This window comes from Saccoglossus kowalevskii, chromosome 2, assembly GCF_978046115.1.
Source record: "Saccoglossus kowalevskii chromosome 2, keSacKowa6.1, whole genome shotgun sequence".
In the NCBI taxonomy this organism is placed as follows: domain Eukaryota; kingdom Metazoa; phylum Hemichordata; class Enteropneusta; family Harrimaniidae; genus Saccoglossus; species Saccoglossus kowalevskii.
This window is the reverse complement of record NC_140642.1, coordinates 31,333,413-31,351,724: the sequence shown is the minus strand read 5'-3', so window position 1 is coordinate 31,351,724 and position 18,312 is coordinate 31,333,413. Positions and strand designations below refer to the sequence as shown.

At 37.9% G+C, this 18,312-nt stretch overlaps 1 protein-coding gene across 1 annotated transcript in view; it reads left to right on the top strand.

Moving 5' to 3' along the window:
• Positions 1–10,564, top strand: part of LOC144342251 (cyclic nucleotide-gated channel rod photoreceptor subunit alpha-like) — a 36,779-nt gene extending 26,215 nt beyond the window's left edge. The window contains exons 12-21 of the mRNA XM_085494301.1: positions 495–613; positions 1,806–1,898; positions 2,520–2,616; positions 3,437–3,583; positions 4,547–4,726; positions 6,735–6,817; positions 7,525–7,673; positions 7,843–7,913; positions 8,727–8,762; positions 9,477–10,564. Coding sequence (XP_085350427.1) covers positions 495–613; positions 1,806–1,898; positions 2,520–2,616; positions 3,437–3,583; positions 4,547–4,726; positions 6,735–6,817; positions 7,525–7,673; positions 7,843–7,913; positions 8,727–8,762; positions 9,477–10,124 — 1,623 coding nt within the window. The 3' untranslated portion in view covers positions 10,125–10,564. The remainder of the gene's footprint in view (positions 1–494; positions 614–1,805; positions 1,899–2,519; positions 2,617–3,436; positions 3,584–4,546; positions 4,727–6,734; positions 6,818–7,524; positions 7,674–7,842; positions 7,914–8,726; positions 8,763–9,476) is intronic.
• Positions 10,565–18,312: the final 7,748 nt, after the last annotated feature.

Genomic DNA, 18,312 nt, shown 5'->3' with positions numbered 1-18,312 from the left:
AATCGGAGGAACACACGGTCCCTTGACCAACATTGTGAGTACGTATGTAATGGAGCTTTGTATGTAGTGTTATTTAGCAAAAAGGATCTAACCCGAATATAAACATAAGGGGGTAAAATGTCCAATTTCACCTGCGAGGGCGCACTCGTCCAACACTTAAATAGGTTCGAGTTGGTTATTGAAACATTATGCAAATGATGATTTTATACAATATAATTGATACAATATGCTTGTAGACGGCGCACTTCGGGGACATCAGCAACGATTGTTGTTGATTTAGAATTTTTACTTGAATAATGTTAATGTTGATAAAACTCAGAAAACAAAGGTGTTTTTCAGAAAATGTAATTTCGTAAAGCAACTTGAAGATACACGAACGGAGCTGAATCGAAGTAAATTATTCTACTGTTGTTGCGCAATACAAGTTCTAGTCAAAACCGAATCATTGTCTTTTAACAATGGCATGTGTAATTGTTTGTTGTTTCGCTTCTCAGGAGTATGTTTTCACCGGGATCACTTTCCTCATTGGCGTCTTCTTGTTTGCCGCTGTCGTCGGTAACGTCGGTGACGTCATAAGCAATATGAATGCTGCCAGACAGGAATTCCAAGCAAAGTTAGTAGTTCTTGCGCTAATTTGTATTAAAGAGGACGTGGGCTGTGGTTTTCTGTCACGTGAACAAAAGAATGTTGTGGCATCAAATGGAATATACACGCGATTACGTCAGGTCACATGACCTATTACTAGAAGTGAACTATTGTTCTGACAAGACTTGATATTCCAGCTGTCTAGATTGCATGTTACCTGTATATCAATTGTACTCCGTGCGTTTCAAGTACGCTTAGCCATGACTAATGTTGGATTGGTGGCCGCGGTGTTACTTAGATTCAGAAAACTGCTAAACAATGGGAGGGGGAACGGCATATGCTGCTTTGAATTGTCATAACTATGTTAAAAACTGCAAACATAGAGAAAAACATTTTCTCATTAGTAACACATCGATTTTCGTTCAGTTAAACGTTGTTTGGGCGGGGGGCATTCAGCCATACGACGGAGATGTGATTTGCATGTCAACTCGAGATTGTGGAACACCCCCCCCCACTCTCCCCTCACCAGACCACCAACTGCAAAGACCAATGCCCTGATTGTCCGTCATGTGTAAATGTAAACTATTGCACAGTAGGTACGAGCCTAACATGCGCATCGACCGCTTTTCGACGAAACCCCCGAGAGCGTGAATCAGTTAATGTAATACAGTGCAGAAATGGGGTTGTAAATTAATTGCACTCAGTGATGTGGCTTTCTCAAGTTTCATAAAAATTATTTTTATTGCAATCAATCGTATTAAGATTAGCTAGTTAGTTCAAGTCGTCTAAATTGTTTTTTTTTGTATTGTTTTTTACGTCGTTTGGAGTTTAACACGTTGAATCTCCAATCCTGAATCACAGTTGAATTCTCAAAGTGTTTCCACTACGTGACATATTGAAGTGGTGTCGCGTTCATCCGCCATGTCTCTTTACTACTACTGAATAACTTGACATACAAAACAATAGACTATGCAAGTTCACATTGAATCCATTAATGTGAACTACTGAATAAGACGCATTTAAAATAGGTTTTGAAGTTGCAAACTTTAGTCGCTCATCAGTAACGCAAAGTTACAAAGCAACTCAGTGAATTTTCAGTCCATCAAAAGACAAAACTAGCAAGGTCAAGCTTTGGCTCCCGACATAAAAACACATTTTTTTTCTTTTTTGAAATAATTAATATTTGTTTTCAGTCCTTTTTTTTGTTTTGTTATTCACAGAATGGATGCTATTAAATTTTACATGAATCATCGTCAGGTACCGAGCTGTTTACAAAGCCGTGTTAAGAAATGGTCAGAGTACGCATGGCACAGGTAAATGGTTATGTATATAGCGTGATGAGAATATTTCGATTGTGTTTTCAACAAGAGCGGAAATAACTCGGCCAAGTCTTGCAGAATAGAAGTAATAACACTAACGATATGATGAATTACGGTTTTCCAAACCAGTTCTGTTCATCGGATTCGACAGGGATTCAACGCGACAATATGAAGCGGTCACGCAATACACTGGGCGTTTATTTGAACAACTATGAAAATTACTGTTCATAATTCTAGTCTGCGTTTTTTTTAGTTTCTAGCAAAAAAAAAGAAATTTGGCATTTTTTGTATGAAGTCAGTGAATAACTTACTCGAATTCAATGTCTTTTTTCTATTTCTGTTATGGTCATTTTGTTTGTGTTTTTATGGTATCGTCACAAATTGAATTATAAGTTTAGTGAACTTCTCAATAAAGTCACGGACTATTAACTGAATCCAATCACCATATTGTGAGATAAAATTTGCAAATATTGAGTTCCAGTTTAAGTCCTCTGTAGGTTTCGGGCGACACGTTACGACAGATTGTTTGGCAACACGATACCATACTCCATATTGCTGTACGCCCTCTCCCATGATACAACTACCAGCCATGCGTAATTTTTGTTTTGTTTACAGAACCCAAGCCTTGGACGATCAGCATTTTCTGGAAATGTTACCCCACCGCCTAAGGGCTGAAATCGCCATACACGTGCATTTGGAGACCTTAAAAAAGGTAAGCCGATTTACTCAACAATGACCTTTATAGTGTGGCGGGGCTGAGATTACCTCGAAAAGTAGTAGACAGTTGTCGGCGAATATCTTACAGCGGTGTGTTGTCGGGAGAGGGGGGATAACAAACACCGTACTCGTTAGAAATCGACGGGAAGCCTACCGTCCCGTCGAATTAACACGGTATGCTTCGCGTTCGTGTTTGTCAGCTAAAGTTTTTATTTTGAAGTAACGTGTCCTACCGGCGATTCGATTTTGTAGTTTTCTTTGTTTTCGGCCCCTTTAAACGGAGCAGACATCTATAACAATGTGGTATTTTTGGAGAAAATTCATGAAATTTTCGTTTTCATGGTAATACTACTATAGGGAGCGTGTCAATTATTATTATTATTATTATTATTATTATTATTATTATTATTGTTGTTGTTGTTGTTGTTGTTGTTGTTGTTGTTGTTGTTGTTGTTGTTTGGAAAAATATTTGGCCGATCTTCACGAAGCATAAATCCGTAATAACACATATATTATATTATATTATATTATATTATATTATATTATATTATATTATATTATATTATATTATATTATATTATATTATATTATATTATATTATATTATATTATATTATATTATATTATATTATATTATATTATATTATATTATATTATATTATATTATATTATATTATATTATACACATGTTTTTTATATTACTTTGCCCTCAATAAACATGTATACTACAATATATATATATATATCTACATATGTATATATTTGATGCACCTGAATGCTCCTGGATCGCTTTTAAATTTGAATTTTTCTGCATAGGTGAGAATCTTCGAAGACTGTGAGCAGGGTCTCCTCTGTGAACTTGTACTGAAACTGCGCTCTCAGATATACTCACCGGGCGATTACATCTGTAGAAGTGGTGAGATAGGACGTGAAATGTACATCATAAACCACGGGAAAGTGCAGGTGGGTATATTAATCATTCAATTACGTAAACACATCGCTCGCCGCGGTATCATGCATTACGTCTGCGGTTCGTGTAAAATTATTGATCTCATATTTGCATTTATATAAATCAATGTAGATATTGAGATGGCGGACACACGCATTCGATGCAATGATTTTTGTTATTCAGCGCCAACCCCACGCCAAATTTGCTGCGTTGTATTTTAACCTGGCTGCAGCAAGCCCACCCACATGCGATACGGCAAAGTAGCACTGTTGGCCTGCATACCATGTAGAGTGTAGATGTAAATCTCCAGCGCCATCTGTTTTGAGATCACTTTCTCATATTTGAAATCCGTGCAAATCGGAGTACTATAACCTCGTTCGTTCGAAATATCTGTTTATCTGACACGTGTCGTGGCCTCCCTTGTGATTAAGACTGACCCTGAAGGGGTGTGAACACAGGTTCAAACGGAGACACTGGAGAAAGGAGCGTGTCTCGCCATGCTATCCAAACCACAATATTGCATCAACATGCTTTCTAAATTACCGAGATGTTGTACTGTGGCGAGTATAGTCGATTTTCACCCAAGGCGGTGCATCGTGGTTTTCTATAATTTATCCATCTTTTCATCTATATCGGGCGCAGCTGCTAAGAACTGTTACAGTATTTGATTACAAACAGAATTAAAACAATGAAAAAAGAGAGTATTAAAGTGAAGAATGTGGACGACTTAAAGTTGTTGCTTTTATCCTATGCGAAAAAAGACAATAAAATACACGTCGTCTGAGTAGGTAACCTTGCTTTGACTCCTCGCTGACAGTAAACTAAAAATCTATGACACGGCATCATTGTTTTTTTGTTTGTTTTTAAATCGAGATTTATTATCGGAGGTAAATTAATTCTTCTCAAAGATATATTATTAAACAAAAAAACAAAGAGATTAAAGTATAAAAATAAATAAAATGTGAACATCTCGGCAGGTTGTTGTGCAAGACCCACAGACGGGGATGAAAATGGTGGTGGCGACTCTCTCTGAAGGAAACTACTTTGGCGAGATCAGCTTACTTAAGCTCGATGAAGGACAGAACAGACGGACTGCCGACGTGGTGTCCCTAGGATATTCGGAGTTGTTGTGCCTTTCTAAGAAGGACTTGATGCAGGTAATAATGTGGTGTGCCAGTGTCGTGTGACGGCGACAGTTGAGAGCAGGTCCCAGTAAATCGGCATATCTGCCCCTCGACATCTCACCTATCATTTTGGAAGATAGTCTGGGAAAATAAAAGAAACAAACATAGATTATACTTCCTAGTTTATTGTAACAAAAAATGATTTTCATTATAATCATAATTTATGTTGCGTCAAAAGGTATGTTTGTGTTATTTATGTTAAATAACCAATTGATATGCAAATAAACCAAGTATTTGCATTCTAAATACGTGTATTACACCGGTGACTCGGTGCGAAACATATTTTTATAGTTGCTAATTAGATAATTATGTTTCCAATCTGACCAGCGACACTGCAGAATTGTATTTCTAGTCTATTTTAACCCAAAAGATGAAAATGAAATAAACATGATAACAGCGGAAAAGGCAAATTGATATCGTACATGTTCAAGGAATTAATGAGCAAGACTGTGTAATATATTTAATGTTGAAGTTATATTCTTCCAATCACGATTCATTTTTATTTCAAATACCGTGTGGATCCTACAAATTACCAATCGCTAATAAACGAATTACCTGCAATAACGAAAACATGTCGGATCTATCAGTAATTTATTTTAACTAAGGCTCAAATTATATTCGAATTGGGCAAGCTAATAAAAGTAATTTTCGTCTCAGGCTGGTATCTTCGTAGGATAAATGACCTTCACCAAAAACGGTGTGTTGGTTTCCTCCATCATCAAAACAATCGAGATTTGTTTTTTGAAACGTGTATTGATCAATAGTGTAGATAGTACGCTGCACGATATTTAAAGTTCCATCATAGCCGGGCATAGTGGTTCGTTTTCTGTACATTTCCCGTGAGAGAAACCTTCCCGAGACGCCGTCCTCAACTCCCTACAAATTACTCGCGAAATGTAACAACGGTAATATACTTTGAACATCGTTAGTCATACGTTTCAAAGTTAAATTCTGTTGCATTTGTTCGCGATGCGGACAAACTTCGTTTTTACTCAATCTTCCATATGTTGTAATTACGGACTCGGTAAGATGCTAATTTGTTTAAATTGTTCCATAAAAAATATGATTATGATGAACAAGTGATCCTGCGGCAACAGTGATTTTTTACCAACACCCCCCCCCCTACCGCTGACCGTGGTTTCAACCACGACACGTGTGCAATTCCAGTCACCACTAGATGAAAACAAGGTTATATGTGAAAACAAGTTACCGGGGAAATGATTAAAATGTTGACCGACAACGATTGTCGCACGGGCGTGGAATGCGTGTGCGAATACCAAAATATCTGAAAAATAAAATATTACAAAATAAACGAAAACTTAATAAAACGAACCATACAAATAGATATCACCGAAAATAACCGTAACTGGCGAACGCAAAATCCGGGATATCACTTCAATTCTCAATTGGCCACCTGTTGCGCTTACAACAAAAAGGCGAATATCTTCCACTATAAATGATAAGAACCTGGAAGTGAGTCACGGTACTGGCGTGGTGTGTACATTCCAACGGTATTCACAATCTTCCTTAAATAAATAATATTTTGGCGTAAATTTTTAATTAATGGTTCGTGTAAACACGACTAAGCAGATAACGCTTTGCCGCCAGTACGCAACTCTTTTAAATATAGAAGGTACCAGTAAAGCTGAAACACGTCGAAAGCTATCGTGACGATGGAAGCGTTATTATTATTAATTTTATTATTATCATTATTATTGTTATCATTGTTAAACCGTTTTACGCCTAGTTTGTATTTACTGTATGAAACAGAATAATTAAACCCAAATACCACGTACTCCGTGACCCTGTCACGTCGTTTACATATATCTGCGGTCGCCATTTGATATCGGTGAGAACGCCAGTACGCCAACGGCAATGTACCAAAGCCTTTTTTCTAAAACTTTGAACAGACGTCTTTATACTTTTTTTTTTTACAAATCCACACTTCTTTTTTGCTTTCTGGTCTGGCCTTATTTGACAGGCGCTGGTCGAATATCCAGATGCTAAGAAAGTCCTAGAAAAACATGGACGCGACAGAATGGAGAAAAATAAGGAAGCCGCAAGGTAAGTGAATGAGAGACAACGCGATCTATTACTTACCGCGAGATATCTAACTTAGTAAATACTGAACTTACTTGACGATTAACACATTAGTCGAAAATGGGATCAGAAACAAAATCTGCCTTCTGTTGCGAAATGAAACTATGCTACTTTTGTAGGCGACGAGAGGCGGTTCTCATATTTGCGGTTGTGTACTAGTGTGTTGGTGTGTATGTGTGGACGACCTGTTCGCCGCAATTTAAACAGCATCGTCGTAAATTTTGATACATTTTTGCTTCATATAATGACGAGAAGATGGCTGACTGTATACACGCCTTTGCCACGGGCATCAACATACATTACACATTTGAGAATACGAAAATAAGACGGCACCTGTTGTCATTTTATTTTATTAAAGTTCCCCAAACGATGGAGTTGCCATGGCAACGTTGTCACTCGGTCGTATCGTTGATCATCCTTCATTTCTTGTTATATTTTGCCATGTTATATGTATATATCCTAACGAATCAAAGACATAATTAAAATAAAAGTCATCTGCCGGTTGGGTTGGTTGGTTGGTTGGTTGTTCGGTTGGCAGGTGTTGGTACTGTTTTAATGTATGAGTTTTCTCGGGTGGGTAACCGGGAGAAGAACGACATAGTTGTATAAGCAGCGTTGCACGCCACCCTATAGCCATATCTATTTTTTGTGTTTGTTTTGTTTTTGTATAGGCTACAGAGGCGAAAATCTGAAGCGTTGCTCCAGATTCCTGGCTACCTCAAATCGCAGGATGAGAGAAAAGACACTGCTCACCAGGACACGGCGCAAAGTAAGACGGAGGTCACAACACATGGACAGAAAACAACGATCCAAGAGCGAGGTATGCTCATATTTTCTTGTCTAGTTAACACATTTCCACTGCAAAAAATACTTATCGTGATCATGATTTGTATAAATATAATTGACAAGCGGTGCATTTAAAAAAATACTATCAAATATTTAACTCTACTGCTCACGTTACATCTATACTGAGTGTTTTTTTTTCTCAGGCAAGGAGATAGGAAAAGAAATGAGCGAGTTAAGACACATAATTCATGAACTTCGTACATTTGACAGCCAGGTAATATATTATATTTGTTCATTTCAGTCGCGCTGTATAAAACAATAAAATTGTTCATTTCAAATAGACTATATACAACACTTACACATGGGTGTCAGTTATATATACATATAGCCATATGAAGAGATTGGGCGGCGTTTATAAAAAAAAAAAAATTTCATATCCTTCAAGTAAATAAAATCCATTAGGAATTCAATACATTTATTTGATGTGAACCGTGTTCTCCGAAGGTACATTCTTCTTTACACCCGCCGGGATTCTACATGTATACTGACACAGCGAGTAGCATATGTTGTTTTCATTGCTCTGATATAGGTTCATAGGACTGTTTGTCCATTCCAAATCGTTGAATGTGTGGTTGGGAACTGCCAAACAATTGGTACGAGGGATTAACGAAACGACGTGATATCGGCATAATGGCAAAAAATAGAATAAAATAAAAAACAAAAAGTTATAAAATTTCACAAAATGAAATGACAAGGTTTTATTTCGTCAACTATAGAAAAGTTGAGTCTCTTACCCTTTGTAGTTATTTTTACCCTGTTCACCATTTCGACATAAACAAATAGTGATCTGGGATATGCCAGAGAACGAGAAAGGCACTGAAGTTACGAACGCTATCAATGTTATTAGCAATTCATGATGTTATTCACCAAATAGAACACAGACTGTTAGTTGGTTCATACAAATCCCGTTCTCAAAAGTTACTAAACGATGGCAGTGTCAACAAGTGTGATGTTCTGTCAATACATCATTGATCAGTCTCAATTTATGAGAAGAAAAAATACTTAGCTCTTGATTTTTCTCAAACAGGCAACGAAACACAAAGTCGAACAACTTGCAGAAAAGGTAACTACGTTTAATAGTCGGTGGTATCTTCACCGAGCAATAAATGTTGTCGAATTTCTATATAAATGGTTTATTAAGAAAGTAACAGTTCAGTTAGTAAGTTAGTAATACGGGCTATTTTAGACAAACAATGCTTCTGTATTATTTTTGTAATTGTACCGAATACTGAGTCAGAATTACCTGTGTGACGTGGCACCAAACATCGTGCACACAGCCTGAGCTGGAAATTGTATTTTGTTCGACAACCAACTCTTTCATCCAATCTGGCTAGGTGCAGTGAAGGTGCGTATCATAAACAAGCCAACCCCACGTGTGCCCATTTTGAATCGCAAAGGTAAATTTGGGTCAGTATTACATAAATAAAAAAAATACTAAAAAAATGACAAGAAATGCAGAGGATGGGATTTTAATTGTCACGGTCATGTGAACTTTACAAACATATACATGCAACCACCAACAGAAGAATGATCGCTCCTTTCGGTGATTTAACCAAAATGTGTTACATTTATTTTTTAGATTAGAAAACTCGGTATTTGAGAAACCGTTTCTGAACAATTAACGAATTTAATTCGGAAATTTGTCAAATTCGGTTAAAAAATAAGTTACGTATTTAGTAAGGCTCATAAGGAGAATGTAGCACGGATGGAATTGTGGTGGTTGCAATCGCTCGCTCGATTAAGTTCAATGTTTCTACATTTTGTTTTTATTTTGTAGTGTAATGTCTTAACCGACTTGTTGCACAAGCGAGACTCCGAGCTACGGCGAGCGCTTTCGAGAATTTCCGAATTGGAACAGAGAGTTATCGGCAAAATGAAGAACGGGAAAGTGTGTCCTGCAAAGAGTTACGAACTTCACAACGGCGAATTACCCAATGGTAACGGAAGTAGGCACCGTAGTGCCGATGGAATCAGCAGTGATGAATCTCCATCGTTTTATTACCGGGTGCACGGTATGCCGTCGCCAAGGCGTACACGAAGACTTGACCGCCAAAAACGTACAGAGTTTATGATGAATGGCAACCACTATGGGAACATAAATGTGAACAGAACTCCGAAAAGTGTTATAAATGTGCCTAAACTTAACATTGAACCTGCCAATAACGACGGCGATGGCGGTGTGAAGAGAACGATGGAAGTCGCCGTGCCGGGAATATGCATCAACGACGTATTGCACCAAGAGCCGTCGTCATGCACAATTTCTGTTGCGGAAAGCGATGTATGTGACCAGTACTCTGAAATATCCGACACTTCGTATATGTCGAATATGCTTCTCTTAGCGGTAGACGTGGAGTCTGATCGTACCGGGGACATAAGTGACTTGGGATCTTTCCAAAGTGATGCCAGTTACGAAAGTGACTTTTAATTCTAACGCTAAATTCACGGAAATGTGAAAACTATGAACAATATACAAAACATTAGATACCGTCCAGTGTAACCGTCGATGTTTTTGTCCGGTTGGAAAAAAAAAACGTGCTTTTATTTTTTATTGGCGCGGGAGGGGGGTGTAATACAACTTCAACCGCGTGTCTTAGTACCATGCGTGCTTAGAATATAATTACACCACGAGTGGTGCGATGGTAACTTTGTTATATTTGCACTTGAGTGCCACGGTCAGAATCACAGAATACTGCTCTGAATTCTTGACCAAGTTCACTTCCACTTTCTCGGTTTATCGGAAAGTGATGATAAGACACAGTTGTCATTTGTTGTGCTTGGTTTTTGCAAGAATCTAACTTTTTGTTAGGCATTTCAGAAAATCTATGTACATTTATGTAAAATAATAAAAAAACAAACTAAATATTATATTATATTTTATTGTATTTATAATACCGTTTTGGCTGTAGTTTTGGAATACCTGCCACGTAACCTTTCGTCTGTGGGTGTTGGGTACTTCAAGAGAGAACTGTATGGTGCCACTAACTGCGTGTACTAATTCTCAGTACACAAGGAATTTATTAAACGAACGTTCGTTAAAAGGATTTTTTATCAACTTGTTAATTTCACAATACTGAAATTAATTACAGGTTTGTGGGAGTCGGGAACAGAAATGAAACACGGGGCGCGTAGTGTCAATTTCCGGGAAGTTTTCATATGTGGGAAAGAATGAGGGAATAAATGTAAAGTTAAATTAGGACTTATTTTACTTGATTTTACTTGATATGCACGCTGGGTACGTCATGGTTGTATCTTAAGGCTGACCCTAAATTTTCACACATTATTGTAATGTATGTTTCTTTATTATTATTTGACACACTGTCACTAATTATATGATTTCGTTTATATAATGATATGAAGGTGCGATAGTTTTGTTTATTTGTGTTTTAGACATTTTTCTAGAGTGGTTTTAATTAGAAAAGAACAGTGCTGTGTGTCATGAGTGTCAGTTCACAGCGGTGGGGTAAACGGCACTTACACAACGACCGTGGCTTACAATTCATTTTCCGTAATACTAGTATATCGCAACGTTTCTTTCGTTGATTATATATATTCTTCTGAGTTCCTTTGTTGAAAGACATTGTATCCCTTCATGTAATTATTCCACCCGTTCAGATAAAACTACCAATAATTAGCCGAATTATGCCCATCAATGTGTCCACTGTGCGCCGATGGTAGACACTAATTCGCCATTAACCAAATTGGGCATTAATTGGTTTAATTCTTAACAAATCGCGGTGAACAACAAATCATGGGAACAAACAGAATGGTGGAACGCTAATTGTAGACTCGCATCTCACCGCGTTCCGCTAGAAATGATGGGATTTATCATCCCCATACACGGGTGATTTACAAAACAACGAATTGAATAGCAGCTACATTTACCAAATTTGTTTTGTACCAACGAGAGTGTGTTTAACCACAACTAATTGCTAAGGCGTTTTCAACAAGTAAACAATAAATAAATAGGAAAACGATTATCTACTATCTGTCTCAAGGCGAGTTAATGAGTTGCTTATGTTCAACCATGGACATTAGAATGGTCCATCTACATCCCAACATTTATATCTAGAAAGGTGATGGGATTTAAAATATTAAAATTAACGGCTGACGTTCTACTTTTCTAAAAAAAATCATGAAAATAACCCCACTATGAACAGTCAGAGATAGGCCTTGTAAAGTATGAAAGAAAGGAAGTTAGAATGTTGTGCGTGATTCTTTGAGGGACGTGTTTGCAATGATGAAGAACGGGAGTTGTTCCCTTGGCGCGTTTGTTTCCATCACCGGCACTCTGTCGCATCTAGTGCCCACCTGTTAATGTGAGTCGCTTATTTAAATAAATTATGCAATTTAACATATCTAGTCCTCGATTATGTATTGCACCGTGTTACGAATATATATATATATGCGTCACCATCACTGTTACACGAACTGACGTAAGAGGGACGTTTCAAATCTCGATGTTAGACCAATATCTGCCCGCGGTGTTTCATTCCTCCTGTTGCGCCGATCGAACTCGGCGTCCCACGAACGAATTCTGTGGGCTCAGAAATTACCACGATCGCATAGCATTGAAATTGTAGTGCGCGTACCAAGGTTGCGTAAATACAATTAGGTGTTGCGTTACTGAAAGGGGCTAGGCCTTGGATATTCCACATCGAATGTGCATGATTCACATTTCTTCGTGTTTTTTTATGAGGTAAATCATGTATAGCCCGAGGTACTCGCTAATTAATTCAAGTTAACTCGGACGCAAGTTTTTTTTTTTCTACTACCGTAATTACGGCCCGAATCATAAATTCGTGGAGACAATCAGACAAAAGGGGTACGCCTCATTCGACAATGAAAATGGAGACAAAACTAACCTTTTCGATTACTTCAATGTCAAAATTTCTTTTCTTTTCTTTTCTTTTTTTTTTTTTTTTTTTTTTTAGATCACAGGGTCGTCTTCTTGTTTTCTTCTTGTTTCACTGTTGTTACGATTGTTTTAATTCGATTCTAGTTATTTCTGTCTTCCTTCAAGTAACCTGACTGGAATGGACACTCACAATTCTGCATTCAACAAAGTTGTTATCCTACTAAGCCGTTGTTACTATTCTTCATAATTCTTTTCATTTTTACTGCGACCCACAACCAAAATCAAATTCCAAAGTCCATCTCAGGCCAACAATGGCCCGCTGTCAGAACTTACAGACTTCCGAAAGCGGTCGGAAATAGCGAGGGTTTAATTTAATTGTGAAAGTATTCGAAGCATGCAGACACCTGGCAACTGAATGTTTACCTGGGGTGCGGCAGCAGTAGCAGGAGCAGCGGAATTGATATCACCTGATAAATATGCAAAACATTACGCCACTTCCTCCTATACGTGACTTGACTCGAACTGTATAACTACTTATGCACTGGTAACCGCAGTAATAATCGCTGCTGTCGTCCATGGTCGCAACTTTAATAGTGGTGTCCAAGACAACGCTACATGTTTGCCCACACACCTAGCATGTAAAGCTCAGACCCCATTTAGACCAATTTAAATGCCATTAAAGGTGTTTTAGAGTCGGATAGGTAAGAAACAAGTTAGCAGCGCCCGGCAGCCAGAGTGCATTAACAAATGGCACGCTAAGACGAAGAGTCGCCAATTCTCGTATCAGTGGTTTTAATCTCCCAGCCTGCCCCAGTGAAAGTTTCTTTGGCTCCAGAGCGAACATCGTGACCCCCCCCCCCTCACATGTATCGGCCATTCTCTAGCGTTGGCCTCTTCTTGTTGCGATCGTGTGCTTAAACGAAAACTTACGACCGTAAATTCCACGGGCCGTGATTCTAAGTGGCAGTGGCTCGTATTCTCACGATACCACTGGGTGACCACCACGCGACGCCTCGGCCGTATTCAGAACAGTGGGGGTTTTGCCGACAAATCTCTTCACAGACGCTGGCCCCGGCAGATATCCACCCACAGACGCTACAGCGTTTAAATGGCGACATCGTTCTGGAATCACCCTTCATTGAACTAATGCCATTACATTTTACACAAATACGCTTTTGTTCGCTAGTTATCCAATTACCTACTTATGCTAATTTCCAAAGTATATCGTATTGTGCGCTGTTGTGGAATTATACATGCGTCTCCTGTCGTGTCTGTTCCCCGTTCACTCCGCTTTGCGCCCTGGAAACTTTGTCTTCTTTTGTGGAAGAGAGAGAGAGAGAGAGGGAGAGAGAGAGAGAGCCGCAAAACTAAATGGTAATGTATTGTCTAATTAGGCGTGTAAAACCCCAATCCGATTCTATGGGCCTGTCTTTCTTATTGGTACAATTAAAAGGAACCTTTTAGCCGCTAAGGGGACACTTGCTTAAGAAAGAGTCGGCAACATTGATGGGGAGTTTTCATTTCACTTGTCTGAAACTGTTCACATTTGTTGTACCGCCAATAAAAGGGTTGTAAAAGAAAAGAATAAAACTGACCCTTTTCGAATTGCATTGCAGCGAAGATGACTTCGTCAAACTAGAATTCCGGCGACTCTTACGAATGTTAGATATTCTATAGCCCTCATTTATTTATTTATTTATTTATTTATTTATTTATTTATTTATTTATTTATTTATTTATTTATTTATTTATTTATTTATTTATTTATTCATTTATGTTTTTATTTATTTATTTATTTAATTATTTAATTGTTTGTTTGTTTGTTTGTTTGCTCGTTCATAATTATGTGTTTAGTTATTCATATTTGCTTAGTTTGTAGCTGATGTGTATTTTTGGATACATTTTTGTGATGGATGACATTTGGAACACCGTGACTATGGTTTCACCGGATTCTTTTATCTTATAACTTCAAAGGGGTGGTGGTGAAAGTAGATTTGTTTATTTATACGCATACAACATTTCACAGATCGTCGCTTTTACCCTCACGACAACGCCATGCTCAAGCGCTATCCATTATTTGCTGGCCGAGTTAATTGTCCATATACATGTACCAAACTTTGGAATATCATGATCCTTACTCCCTAGGGAGAATACAATCAGGTTGGGGCACACGTGTCAATATTGAGAGTCCCCTGTGTGTGATTTGCTCCTGGGTAGCGATACCCGGTCGCGACTCACACAGCACTGACATTACTCATTAGTACGTCGCATGGTTAGTTAGTAAGTTTACTAGACTGTGACTCGCTCAAGTATGTGTTTGATTAATTAATTAATTCATTTATTTAATAAAACGCTAAACAAATGCAAATACAATAAGCATATAAACAAAAAAACATGCAATCTGAAGACCGCATCAGTACAACGCGTGGAGCGCGCATGCGCTCAACATTTCCTTCCGTTTAAGGTGCATTTTGCACGATCCTTTTTTTTCTTTGCAGTAGTCGTTCATTTAGATCATTATCGACAGTATCACCGGAAATCATTTTAGAGTAACAACGATTGGCATAATTTCGATCTAAAGTACACACAAAATTGACTACACGCATCTCACAAGTTGAAATCAACGAATAAATAGCACTGTTATAAGCTGATGACCGCGACGTAGAATCATGGAGGCAGCGGGTAATTATCCTTCATGTGATCTACCAATTGATGCGGCCTCGTCTTCTCCATCGTATAAGTCTCTCGTCTCTATTTAGCGCTCGCTTCCCGCCGGAGAATAATGATAACAATTACGACTTGATTGCGCTGATACGAATGACAAGAGTTGTTTTTTCCCCCACAAACACAAACTACTTACTTAGCATGCTGATTTCACTGTCTGCTGTCGAATTTAAAGAAAAGGGGGAGAAAAAAGGGGAGTGAAAGGAGGAGTAACCTTAACACAATGCAGCAAGAACACACAATCAGGTTGAAAGATCCTTAAAAAGCTCCTGCCCGATTTCTGTCTCTAAATAATATCGTTTTGATGACAGCCGCATGATGATTACACAGTGGCTGCGTTGGACCACACAGTTCGCGAAATGGCAAAGTATGGATTGTAGCTGTCCAATTACCTGCACCCGTGTGCAAATCATATCGCTCTATCTCTCATCATGCCACTAAAATAAACCTCTGGTTCAGCACAATCAATCAGTAATCACGGACTCTGTAAAAATAATACACAAGGCATTTATTTTAAAGTTCATGGTAGAATTTAAAAGAAAAATAGTTCTATCATATTTTGTTTCGACTCCGGAGTATACCATCAACTGTGGTGTTATACTAAACTCTGGGAGTATGTCAGGCTGAAAAAAAAAACCAACGAACCATGTGGGAGCAGCAGTGTTCATTTTCTGGGTCTTTAGCCAATCTCAATAGGGGCTAGCCAGAGTGTCTCGATCGTTGGTAAAGTCCCTCCCACATCATTACGTTCTTACAGCAGACAAACCTTAACACAACAGAATCAGGGTACTTATCTAATTAGAGACCTAATTACAAATGTAAATAACCTCCCATCCTCAAAGCAAACACACCTCCATGTTGCCGTGCTAATGGACTGAAAGCTGACATAGTCTCGTTTTAATGTTTTGGGATATATGGTATGTGTGTGTTTTAATTCTTTGACAATGGAGAACTCGCCGAATTCTTGGCCCGGATTGTGTGCATGAAGAAGAATTAGCAATAGTAATAGAAAGCATATACTCCTGGCTTTCGAAGTTGTTCGAAGAAGTTGACACCGTATGGTTAATTCATAGGCACTTCAAATACAAATACATACTTATAAATAAATAAATAAATAAATAAATAAATAAATAAATAAATAAATAAATAAATAAATAAATAAATAAATAAATAAATAAATGAATGAATGAATGAATGAATAAATAAATAAATAAATAAATAAATAAATAAATAAATAAATAAATAAATAAATAAATAAATAAATAAATAAATAAATAAATAAATAAATAAATAAATAAATAAATAAATAAATAAATAAATAAATAAATAAATAAATAAATAAACATACTATAACGGTTTAGTGAGTCACCGTCACCATAAAGCAGATTCATGTCAGTCTCAACTGGAAACGATTGTACATATATCCGCCAATGATACCGTGATTTAAAAGTGGCCACCATATTTCAGGATCGGTCACGGTATAACAGAACTGAGGTCCCGATAAACGCAATGTTGCCGGATAAATCGGCAACCCCCGTGGTGATAACGAGTTTGGTGAAAGATAACACGGTGATCTAGTCTGATTACTTGTGACTCGAATGAAGTGAGCTAATTAAATGTATCATCTGCCACAGCCACCCCACCCAGTCAGCCGTCTCGATATAACAACAGAAATACTTATAGGACGCCCATGTATATTCGCCTTCCACGCAGAGTTTCGACCGCTAGAACTCAGTCCGGGGTATGTTCGGACCACTTGCGTGAGACTAAAAACTAGGGAATTATTTCTTTTTTTTCACAGGAAATCAGTTTCTTGTTTTCTATCAAGTTTTGTTGTTAAGTGGGAAGACTTATGCGTGCATGTGATTGTGCATCATTTCAGTTCATTTCATTTCATTACATTACCACACAAACACATACATACACTCTGTCAAATTTGTACAATATTATAATGTGTTAATTTGATTGAATCAGAGAAAAAACAGGGAAGTGCATAAGACAATAATGGTTTCTAATAACATTCAACCTATTCAGTGCAAATGATATTAAATGGTGATCTGCGTGTGCGATTTCCTGAACAGAAAAGGAAATCATACATGTGGCGAAAACTACGTGTAGTTGAGCTCAGGTGGCGATCGCTCCTTCGCCGCGGTGCGTCTTACCTGGATAAGATAGGAAATCAAAAAGGAAAAAAAAAAACGTCACAGATGGCAATAGGAAATTACCTTAGATAGAGACAAAAACTAAAACAATCAACTTTTCTGCGTCTTCCACCGCGCCCCTAGAAAAAACAGAACACATGACGAAATCCAACGATTGGATGATTACTTCCATACGGGAATGAGTTGCTGATAGCAACGAGATTTTAATGGATTGCTTGGTTTCGTTTATCTGTTTCCGTGGAAACCCGGGAGGATGTTCGTTACAAATTTGTCTATTTCGCCGTAGAAACAAATCACTTTCCCATCAAAATTAGATGTAACGAACCGTGCATAGAGAGTTTTTGAAATGAGGCTCACTTTTCATGATCGATTCAGGGGGTGGTTAATAAGTCTAAAATCGTTGATGCACTGATTACCTAGAGTTGTTTGATCTTTCTCTGCCGAAATCAATGTCTGTTATTTGACCACTAGATGCAAAACTATATGTTATGTTACGGGCGTTTTTTATTAGTATTATTCATTGCACTTGCGAAGTGCATGCTAATAACCGGAGGCATGATAAAGCGCCAGATGCGAAGAAAATTCGGAGGATAATATAATCTCGCAAAAGAGGAGCTCGATTATACGAGAAACCATACGAATGCTATGTCGTGTGTTAGTGTGTGTCCGTAAGATGAATCAGATGAAAAATGAGCGGTAATCAGCAACATGTTTTGATGATCCTTTTCTTATTGTTCTTAAATGCCCACCTTAACATCATACCCTGAGGACTCGCCGAATCGCTGTCTCTCGTCGGCGTATTATGAGGAGGTGGGGGGGGGTTCTCGAATTTTGAGTTCAGATTAATAGTAGTAGCAGGAAGGGAATATAAT